This window comes from Saccostrea cucullata, unplaced genomic scaffold, assembly GCF_032062105.1.
Source record: "Saccostrea cucullata isolate Sc308-1 unplaced genomic scaffold, CSIRO_AGI_Scuc_v1 ctg10016, whole genome shotgun sequence".
NCBI classification, from domain to species: Eukaryota; Metazoa; Mollusca; class Bivalvia; order Ostreida; family Ostreidae; genus Saccostrea; species Saccostrea cuccullata.
In genome coordinates this window covers 28,509-40,520 of record NW_026930280.1, presented here as the reverse complement: position 1 = coordinate 40,520, position 12,012 = coordinate 28,509, and the positions used below count along the sequence as shown (strand labels likewise).

General features: G+C 35.3%; 1 protein-coding gene across 1 annotated transcript; it reads left to right on the top strand.

Moving 5' to 3' along the window:
- Positions 1–605: 605 nt before the first annotated feature.
- On the top strand, positions 606–4,467 carry LOC134283578 (large ribosomal subunit protein uL11-like). Its single transcript, XM_062766096.1, has 6 exons — positions 606–769; positions 2,316–2,389; positions 3,360–3,540; positions 3,799–3,906; positions 4,101–4,192; positions 4,413–4,467. The coding sequence occupies exons 1-6, from the start codon at positions 733–735 to the stop codon at positions 4,416–4,418; spliced, it is 498 nt and encodes a 165-aa protein (XP_062622080.1). The 5' UTR covers positions 606–732; the 3' UTR covers positions 4,419–4,467.
- Positions 4,468–12,012: the final 7,545 nt, after the last annotated feature.

Below are 12,012 nucleotides of genomic sequence, written 5' to 3'. Positions count from 1 at the left end.
GGCCCCGGAAGCTGACAAGTTCTTACAAATACGATATGTTTTTCCTTGATTTTAGTACATATAAATTTTACATACAAAAACAAACGTAGGGGGGGGGCACACCGTCCGCCTTTGAATAGATTTTTAGTTTTAGTGACATTGAATAAAATGTTCGAAAAATGTTTGAACTGATCAATTTTCAATCAATTTTAATGGTGGATTTAGAGGGAAAAAAGGGGGAGTCTTTTGTAAACCAAATATATATACAATAGGTTACTAAATAAATATTTAGGCGTGTTTTCTTCCCTTAATTACAGCTGAAGTAAGTAAGAGAAAAAACCTTTCCGTGAAGAGCTTGCATAGGCATAACTTCGAATCCAAACAGGTGCCCCCCCCCCTTTTTTTTTAATTCAGGGTCGTCAATGAATATATGACATAATTATAAGTACATATGCTGATTGAATAAAAGAGAATAGGATGCTGAAAATTATGTAAATAAATATTTAGAATTATGACCCATAAAATAATATAATGTAATTTTGTACATGAAACAGAATTTTCCTGATTTTAAATTTGCCGCCTAAATTGGTTCCCTGTTTTAGAATTTCAAACGGAAGTAAACATGCCAACTTCCTTTTCCCCCATACCTTTTCGACGGTGTGGTGCAACTTGCGATTGGTCGTGTCCAGCTGGGCTCATCCAACACCATAACTGTCATCTAGATATTTGTAAAAGTAAAAAGATAAAACAAAGATGGGTCCCAAATTTGATCCAACCGCTATTATGATTGGTAAGATAATATTACATGTTGAAAAACTTCGCTATTGAATAGACCCCCCTTTTCAACATGTTCCCTTCCAGTATCGTCGTGTACTCGACGTGATGGTATATTTAGCAGTCTGTGATGACTGATGTAGACAGAGTGATCAGGTTTGTATACATTGTTGTCGTTAAACATGTTGAAATTATATCTGAGTTGGATCTTGTTTTGTTTTACCAAACCAAGGGACGAAAATCAGATTATTGTTATGAATTATGAACAGAAGGAGAGCTTTACTCCTAACTCTACACTTAACAACTTTATACAGTCAGAGTGCTTAAGCTATTGCTGTAAGGCAATAAGGTAAATGTCAAAAAGCAACTAGTAGTGTAAATTTATCTTTCCTCAGCCAAACCAAAGCAATGAAGTTACTGGGTATGATCTATGAAATGAATATAGTCATGTAATGGGTAATCAACCAATATTGGTGTAACGCATAGTTCTTGAAATCTTTCGGTCTTGTCAGCAGGACCGATAAAAGCAACCAAGGACTGATAACTTTACGTTCTGTGTCAGTCCAAATGACCGGTAGATGTTGAAATAGCAACTTGTGAAAATCTGACTAAATTTCGTAAGAATTCCATATAACCGACCAATCGTAATCTGTTAAACGCTTTTCAGTATCTCGTAATGGCTTCTTTGATGAACGCAAGTTGCAAACTATGATTGATTAACTGTTGAAGTCTTTTGACGGCGCTAGGGTAAGCCAGGCGAGAATATTGAACTAGATTAAAAACTTAAGAAGAATTCAACAAAAATTGTTATACAATGATCAAATCGGCATGAAGTGTGCAGTGTGTATTGACGCAGGGTGCAAAATGTATTGATAATTCATAATAAAATTCAAATACAGTTTTCATCTTTTTATTGAATTTTTTTTTGGACCGATATAAATTTCTCTGGACTGACAAACTTCCCATGGCAGTCAGTCCAAATGACTGACAGTGAAAAAAAGATTTCAAGAACTCTGTGTAACGGGAGAGGAAAAAATGCAGCGGACCAGACCTGGATTCGAATCCGGGCCCCCTGAAACTCCGGTCAGGTGCTCTACCAACTGAGCTATCTGGCCACAGGCGATCGAACCCGGCTGACCGCCACATTTCTCCCTCCTTAAAGGTCTTTGGCCCTCCAAAGACCCGAACCCAGGCTCATCCCTGGCAGGTCTCTCACCTGTCAATTCCAGGGCATGGCACGCAGCGGACCAGACCGGGATTCGAACCCGGGCCCCCTGAAACTCCGGTCAGGTGCTCTACCAACTGAGCTATCTGGCCACCGGCGATCGAACCCATCTGACCGCCACATTGGCAATAGAGTCTGAGTGAGAGGAATCAAAAAGTTTGGACAAGTAGACTGTAGTAAATGACATTGTATTTAAGCGTGAATTTGTGTACTCTGTATGTATTGGGAATTGTTGCCAATGAATGTCATGAGAGGTAATTTTTTTTACTTTGTCATTCAGTGTACGTGAAGGCAGTAGGTATCATGAGAAATAAATGTTCTTTTTTCTGTCATTCAGTCTACGTGAAGGCAGTCGGTGGAGAAGTTCCAGCTACCTCCTCCCTGGCTCCTAAGATTGGTCCCTTGGGTCTGGTGAGTTAATAGTAAAATTACTATAAAAGTTTGGTTTTAATTGCATAACTGTAAGAAATATAAAAGATTCCCAACGTTTTGTAAATCCGAAAATAACATATATAAATAGCTAGCTGTTCATGTTATTAATGAATGTAAACTATCTCTTGATGTTAGGAATTGTGAAAATATTTTGTAGAATTATGTAAAGATCAACTTTTATTAGCTCACCTGAGCCAAAGGCTCAAGTGAGCTTGTCTGATCACATTTTGTCCGTCGTCTGTCCGTCTGTCTGTAAACTTTTCACATTTTCGACTTCTTCTCAAGAACCAATGGGCCAATTTTAACCAAACTTGGTACAAAGCATCCTTGGGTGAAGGGGAGTTTAAATTGTTAAAATGAAAGGCCAAGTCCCCTTACAAGGGGAGATAATCAAGAAAAGACAAAAATAGGGTGGGGTCACTAAAAAATCTTCTTCTCAAGAACCACTTGGCCAGGAAAGCTGAAACTTATGTGGAAGCATCCTTGGGTAGTGCAGATATTAAATTGTTAAAATCATGACCCCTGGGGGGTAAGGCGGGGCCACAATAGGGAATCCATGTTTTACATAGTAATATATAGAACAAATCTTTAAGAATATTCTTCTCAAGAACCACTGAGCCAGGAAAGCTGAAACATATATGGAAGCATCCTTGGGTAGTGTAGATTCTAAAGTTTTAGAATCATAAAAGGGTAGGGGGTAGTGGGGCATGATAGGTATAGCAAGAGGGGGAATCTGGTAAAGAACTGCTTCACCCAAGTTACTCAGGTGAGCGATGTGGCCCATGGGCCTCTTGACATTTTAGAATTAAACAGAACTTTGCTTTAACTGGACAAAGAGAGCCTGACCACAATTGAGAAAACATATAACGAATTATGTGTATATTCAAGCGTGTGTTACTATAATCAAAACATGATTCTTTGTAATTTTTATATATTCATTAAATTTTAGTCCCCAAAGAAAATTGGTGATGACATTGCCAAAGGAACAACAGACTGGAAAGGACTGAAGATAACGGTGAAGTTAGTGGTACAGAATCGACAGGCCAAGGTCGAGGTGGTGCCCAGCGCCTCCTCCCTCATCATCAAATCTCTGAAGGAGCCACCCAGAGACAGGAAGAAGGTCAAACATGGTAAGACTGCTCAACTCTTTTTATTTTTGTTGAGTGAAGTATAATTAGGACCCATTCTCAAATTTTACAAAGTAAATAATTTGTTTTAGCTTTCCAGATATTTCAGTCTGCTAAATTAAGCATAATAAAAATCTTTTGGCAAAAATGGTAAAGTTTGTTAAGTCCATTTTCATTTTAATACGGAGGTGACATTGAAAATGTTTACTGTGTGTAATATCAGTCATAAATGAATGTGGATGATTCTCTCTGCTTTCACAGTGAAACACAGTGGAAACCTGAGCATGGATGACATCATCGGTATTGCACGTCAGATGCGTCCGAGAAGTATGGCTAAATCACTTGCTGGTACCTGTAAAGAAATCTTAGGTAAATCATCCAGGGGTTCTGAAAGTGGAATTAAAATCAATCAAATTTGTTTTCTTGCTTATGACTATTCATTGAAAACGCTGTTCAGCTAGATTTTTGAATGGTATGTAAAATTGAAAAAACGATGTTTCTACAGTGGCGGAAGATAAGGTTTTTGAATTGGTTCCTCAGACATTTTTTGTCAATCTTTATAGGTACTGCACAGTCCGTTGGATGCTCTGTTGAGAGGTGTCCACCTCACGATATCATTGATAAAATCAACTCGGGCGAGATCGAAGTACCAGATGTAAGTTCTCCTCTTTATAAAAAAAAAAATATCTTTTTAAAAAAAAGTCCTAACACCCCTCTTCATATTGAGCAATTTTTTCCCTGTTCATTTTAAGACTTCAATGAAAAAAGTGGTAACTAATGTTGTGGATGCAATGCTGTTCATACATGTAGATGTTATGATTTTTAGAACTGAAAATGTGACTTTTGACTTTCATTCTCTGTCTTTTCTTTTGCAGGAGTAGAGACTGTGTCCACAAGGAAAATAGAAATTAAAAAAAATTGAAAAGAAAATGTCTTGCTGTTTTTATCTGAGAACAGAGATTAGAATTTTGCTCAGGATGAATGATTTTCATTGCAGTGGGCGTGAATTCATTTGAAATTTTAATTGTACTGATAGGAATTGCGATTTGGAGACTAATTTTATCAAGATGGCTTCTCTACCTTTGTGTTCAAAAAAAGTTCAATTGATGCACAACATCCGGACCTTTTGAACAGAGCTACAGTGCCACCCATAGAATACATTTTTATTGCGCACAAAAATGTGTGCTGTTTCGAGATTTTTCACCATATATTTCAAAGTATTACAAATTTATTAATTCACTAATTTCACAACAAAACCATGTAATACACGTTTAATATGAAAAACCTATCTCTTTTCAGTGAAAGGTTATGCCCAATTCAAAGTAATGTTTAAGTTTTTAAAAAGTAGGTCAAGGTCCCTGTGTCAAAAATCAAAGTACATGTATATTTATTTAGAAAGGTCTTGTCACAAGCAATACACAGGTTTAATATGAAAGCCAGGTGCAAGTTTTTGAAAAGTAGGTCAAACTTCAAGGTTATGAAGTGAAAAATCATAGTGTATTCAGAAAGGTCTTGTAACAGGTAATAAACATGTTTTATATGAAAGCCTTAATCTTATTCAAAACTTGCGGCATGGCCAATTCAAATTACCCGGTAGGCTCCTTATCTTTATTTTTTTTTATGAGTTGGCTCGCGTAGCGAGCTACTCCCTGTTAACACCAGCGTTTCAGAGCTGTAATTTTTTGAACACATTCATCAAGGTGATCGATACGCCAGATAAAATAGTTCCAGCAAAAAATGCTTTTCTTTGAATGCAGATTATATACACATAGGAAATACAATTGTATAAAATTTCATATTGTTACCTAATTTATGTCCTCATGCTTTTAAAGAATTTTTTAACTAAATATCTGTACCTGTACAATTACTGCGTATGAATAAATGTTCAAGCATGTTAGGCGGATCTAATCTTTCCATCTGAAGTTTATGTATAATTGACAGAATACTCCCTAACACAAACACCTGCTACTCTCTTTAGCTGCAGCTAGTGTACATAAAAATCTATTTTTAGAATCCAGATTTGCTGTGAGAATCTTTAAACTAATTACTCCATAACACTGACCACTGCAGCTAGTGTGTTTATTGTCTGACGTCACGGCGTCAGACAGCACTAGATTTAACCAGGACTTATATATGCAGTCATTCTGTAAAATTATACCTTGACATTGAATTAATAGTACCTAAACATCAGGCATGAGGTCAAATATTTTTCTTTGTTGCCCTGCTCTAAGTATTCTAAAAACTGATAATACAGTGCCTGAGTAAAATGCAGTGAAAACAGAAAAAATGTTTTTTTAAGTTTGCTTTAAATACTCTTTTGTGTAAAAAGATTTTTATGTTTGTGAAGTGTTAGGGCTATACTTCACTCCTATCCAACGATTATTAGACAACACCTTTACATTGTAAATTAGTTTGCATCTTCCTGTTTCTAATCCCTAATGCATCAATCAATTACGTAACAGTCATATCGTACATCAAATGGTTTGAGAAGCAATGAAAGCTTTCAAGAACAGCAGGGGAATGGTCAGCATGTGTAACGCTCTGCCAAGATTGTTATTGCCAGGGTTAGGAGTTCCATTAAGTGATCAAATATCTTCCCAATGATTTCATCATTAACAACCTTCATTTTATTTTGTTTGTTAGGTAGGTCATTTAACATTAAAAACATTACTTGAAAAATACTGACCCGGGATCTTGAAACAACTTAAGCCTATAAGTCGATCAAAATCTTTATTTTTTTGATAAAATGTTGCAAAAATCAAGCAGACCAGACGGGTTAGGCTTAGGGTAAAGAATATTTTTTTCAAATATTATTTCACAGAGATGTTGTTATGTGCAAATGAAGAAATACATTCCATTTTTAATAAATATTTTATCGGCGATTAAAAATTTCACTTGTCGTAGTTTGTTTCATGATCCTGGAGTTAATTCAATGTAATTAAATGTTCTTTGTACATAATTGTATGTACAATACTACGCATTGATTACGCATGGTCTCTTCAAGATATATATTATCAAACGAAAGAAATTATATAACATAATTTATTATTTTCTTTCCGCTTTTTAAATTTAAGCAAACCACGTCAGACGAGTTTAGGAAAGCTTATACTTTAAATTCTTTATAGAATCTAGGTTTGCAGTGCTGCTTTTCACAATAATATGTACGGAAGGCTATTAGTGCCAACCTGTATATATAAATTAAGGAAAAGTAATTTACACTTTTTTAAAACTGAACATGGAGTCATATTTATAAAATCTTGTACGATGCAAAATAAACTGAATATAAGGTATGGTGTCCAATTGTATGAAAATAGCTCAATTAACTCGAGCGAGTCAACTCGCAGGCCCTTCAGGCCTTTGATTAATGTTAGGTCAAACTTCGGGTTCACGGGGTCAAAATCATAAGTTATTTAGAAAGGTCTCGTCACATATATAATAATATGAAAACCCCATCCTTTCTCATTCAAAAATATGACCAAAGTTTTTGTGACTGACCGACAGAACTACAGATTGGTCAACAGACGATGATATTTAATGTCCCCTCGCTTTCGCGAAAGCGGGGGACAATAAGTGGGTTTAAAAATTCTATTCCAATGTTTATTAAGTATTGCAGTGAATGCGAGTACATGTATATAGAACTTCTTTACACCAGATTTTAACATGATGTTTATAAATCCAATGTAATTTTAAAAACTGGGGCTGTCTGGGGGCCTTAAGACCCCCCCCCTTCTTATCAAAAATCTGTATCAACCCATGTCGATTAAAATTATTCCAAAGCACATGATTGGGGTACTTGTGGAAGAACCTGTTTAATTAATTAAATGGTGTCTCTTTCTTGTGCCCTGTTCACACGGAGAGTTTAATTCGAATTAAACGTAAGTTTACTGCGAATTAGCTTCGCTTAGCGTTCACACGGAGAATTTAATGCGAATTAGTTTAATTCGAATTAATTTACTGCGCATTAAATTAATTCGCATTAGCTCCGTGTGAACGCTAAGCGAAGCTAATTCGAATTAAATTTTGGGGCATGCGTAATGGCAACATTAAGTAAAATGCGTCATGTCGGTGGTCAGCCTTAAGTACTTGTGCTATATTTGAGTGAAAATCTAAGAAAAAATGTGTTAATCACTAAAATATGTGTACAGACACTGTGACATTATTACAAATGCATCTGCTTCTGCATAAGGTGACGTGATTTGCAAATGACGTCATAATAGCCCTACTGACGCCTGACTGTCGAAGTAATATTTTAATTCGCGGGTAATTTCGACCACGGTTCAATTTCGACCACACAAGCACAACACTGCACAATGATTTACGGCATTGTTGAGACAATTCGGTTTTAAAGTAAACTATTCCTAAAATTGGATTTCCTAGTATAATTTCTCATCGCAAAAATGGTTTGGTCAGAGGTATAACTATTTTTTTCACTATTTTTTATCCCTCCAGTTTGACACTCGGAAGTCCGTCTTCAGTGCGCTTGATGTGATCAACTAAAAACAAGAGAGATAACTCGTATGACCTCTTTTTGAGTTAGACCATGCTCAACATTGTAACAGTTCGAATTAAATTGAAATTGTTTTATTATTTTCTTGGAGTGTTATAAGTAGCTGAATTTCACATTTATATCTTGGATTTTTCTCAAAAAGCACAAGAAACGTCCGTTTGAATTTGGTCGAAATTACCCCTACTGTTTTTAAGGACGCGGCGTAATTTCGACCAGTGACGTAATAAGGGGAAATGTGTGTAAGTTATGTTTAACAGCTGTATAATATTCAATGCTGATTTAAATCTCTAAAATAAAATTAAATATTATACTGTATAATACATAAAATTCTTTAAATTTTGAAAGAAATTAATGTACGATTAAAAAATATATGCATGCATTGCGATCTACAATGTATCCCTATATTGTCTGAGCACATGGAGCAGTGCGGTGAGGGTGCATTCTCTGATCGATGTACATGTAGAGAACTTTACACTTGGCGATAGCAATCAAAACGATTTTAAAACCCAAATTAATAAATGAAAATATGCAGAGAGAATTAAATTTGATTACAGAATGAAGTTTTGGTATTTTTTTTTATTATTGCGAAATTATTTCTTCTACAGACAAGATTATGAGGATATCGAAAACCAAGAACCAGTAGTTTTAAGAACGCACATGTATCACGCAGTCCATGTACACAAATCCAAGTACATTAATATATGTATCAAGCAAGCTGTTTGAATAACACACTTAAAGAACTGCAACAATATTGAAAGAAAAAACATATGATTTTAAAAATAATTAATAATTAATTTGTTTGAGTTTTTTTTTCATCGCGGGGGAGGGGGGGGGGGTCAGAGGAATTTGCTTTTGCACACTTCTTTCATATGATTTGATAGAATTTCTCAGGATTTTAAACAATTAACAAAACATATTTTTATTCATTTTCAAAACAATTCGTAATACGACGCATTTTAAATAAATTCGTATATGCTTAAAAGCGTTCAAACTTAAAATACACTTTGATTCTGTTGAGTCTCGAAAAAGACGATTGAAACGAATTACAGTACGGACTGGACAGTTTAAAAATCTTAAGAAGGAAATTATCTATGGAATAAAAGAGATTTTGTTTCCATAACTACCACATTACAAAATAGCATCGTTTGGAAATTAGATTTGGCGAATTAAGATGCAGAATAATGAAAAAGAATGAAGATGTCAAAGTCTGCAATGAAAAACTTATCAGTGGTAACCCAACTCATTTCTTTATTAAATTAACAAACATACATATAAGTATAATACTGTTAATACATGTAATTAATTTATTTTTAATCTTTTTTTGACAGACACTTATATTTCCTATAGCAGACAGTTTATTTTCTTAGAACATAAATTTTGAATAAAATGCGATAGCATAGGTCGAGTTTAATTTCATTGTAAGAGTTATCTTTCCTGTTGAGGTTTGTTGTGGTCGAAATTACCCCGAGGCTGGTCGAAATTAACCCAGGCGTCATGGTTACTAATTTTTGAACCAATTTATTATTTTTTAACATATTTTTAGTTCGTAAAGCATAAAATTTAAAGAAAAAATCAATCTTCTTTACTTCGAGTCTATTTTGAACTTGTACATTTGAAAAGGGTCAAGTTTTGTGGATTGAAAGCCATATGTCAGCATAAAGTGGTCGAAATTACCCCAGTTTACCGTAGTTTACTTCGCATTAGCTGTCATGTGAACGCAATTTAATTCGCATTAGTTTGATTCGCATTAGATTACTTCGCATTAATTTACTGCGAATTAAACTTGTCGTGTGAACAGGGCATTGGTCATATACATGTAATAATTTTCTCTATATATATCTACGACCTTGACTACGCCACCGTAGGAGAATTAGCTACGTATTGGTTTCCATATATACGAAAATGACCATGGCATGGCAAATATGAACTCGACAGTCGACTGATCACTGGACATAAATAATGCGTATAACACTAATGATTTGACGTAGATAAACCACCAAACTGCATGCGTTGGTTTATCTCTGTTCCAAAGGTATGTTTTGTTTGTAACAAAATACTACAACAGAAATAATTAGTATAAAAGTTCACTAAATTTAAACGTCTCATATTTGGAGATTTTCGATGAACATTAATCTCAGCGAGATCCGTAGAAACTAAAAAAAATTGATTTGATGTCTAATTTTTAGTCTTTACAGATCCCGCTGAGATTACTAGTACTTGTACATATATATTTTTATATTTAAATTATGCACATAACAAGATTAGAAAGCTGTGAAAAAGACATACAGGCGTCCGTGTCAAACCAAAATCCGCTGGACATTTGTCCTAAATAATATCTATGGAAGAACGTATGGGATTCATCTGTAGGTTTAAATCCCATTTTGTTTAGCCCTCTCCTTTTCCCTTAACAGTGTAGCATGGAGATTTTATTGCCTCTGCTGGGGATTGAACCAGGAACATCTGGTTTGCCAGTCCAGTGCTCTAAAAATTGAGCTGTCAACCCACGAGCCAAAGCTAGTAGGATGCCTTGTATCTTACACTACAACATTGCCCCCCTCTCAGAGAATGAGATGTCCTCATCTCTTTTTGGAGTGCCGACACCTATGGGACGAAGTTATAGGGGCAATTACTCTAACCCATCAGAGAACAGCCGGGTCCCAACGTGGGCGCCATATGTAACAGAGACATTTTATTGCCTCTGCAGGGGATTGAACCCAGGGCCTCTAGCTTGCCAGTCCAGTTCTCTACCAATTGAGCTAAAAGGTTAATCCACTAGCCCTAGCTAGTAGGGTGCCGCTTATCTTACACTAATACATCATGGTAATAAAAATTGGAGAGGGCTACAATATTGCAAGTATTGTGTTGGAGGTGAACCATAATCCTTGCATTCTCGAAATATGACACTTTTTTCCCAACATTACCTTTACTATTGAAAATGTCCATTGAAAGGTTGGTTGCCCCCCCCCCCCCCCACTTCTTACCACAGTATAGTGATATCAAGGAAAATGTAGTATTGTGTTAAAAAAAAATTGGAAGTGAAAGGAAGTTGGCCCTTACCCCCCCCCCCCCCCCCCCCCCCCCCTCCCACCACCACCAAATAGGATTATCGAGTTTAGGCAATTTCCCTACTAAAATTAAAAACCGAAATAAAATTCGTTAAAACTGTCCTTAAATTAGGGTTTATAAGGGTACTATACTGAAGATAACTATTTGACAATCCATTAATTTTTTACATAAAAATTAATTCAATTTGCAGATACGTTGTGTAATATTTAGTGAAATGTACCAAAAGCACGCACTCATTCAGTGTCAGTCACCATCTAGATAAAATAGGTACTTACTTTATTTGTTGATGCGAGTTAAAAACTGGTAAGACTGAAAAAAATTAGCAGCTTACATCATTCCTATCTATTTATTAGAGTCAAAACATTTGACAATAGACAATGAAAATGCGGGTAAAATTCGGTACCGGTGTCTGAGAAAACATGGAATTGAGAATCCATTTCAAATTTCATTTTCAATCCACCTAAGCTATTTTCGGTGACATATAAGGGTACATAACATTAATTTCTTTAACTGTGTCCAAACCTTGATCGTAGATGTCCTTGACACACAATGTCATGTTCATACGATAGATATAATCACCATTGAAAACCGACAAAAGTTTACTAAATAATTTTTTCACCTTTTCTTTTTTTTTTCTTTGTAATTAAACAAGATAACACTTTCATGTTTTTCTCCCAAGTAATAAAGACAAAAATACTGAGATCAATAGTATCTAGTATAATCTAACATATTCATGGTCATGGATTGTTGACTTAAAACTAGCCAGTAGCTAGGTTGACGACACCTACCAGGTTATACAGTTTGACCTATGTAATCAGGTAAAATCAGATTCTTGTCCGAAACTGTCCATAAACAGGTGTTTAAATAGTCCTATTGAGAATTATTTCTCTCTCTCTTTTTTC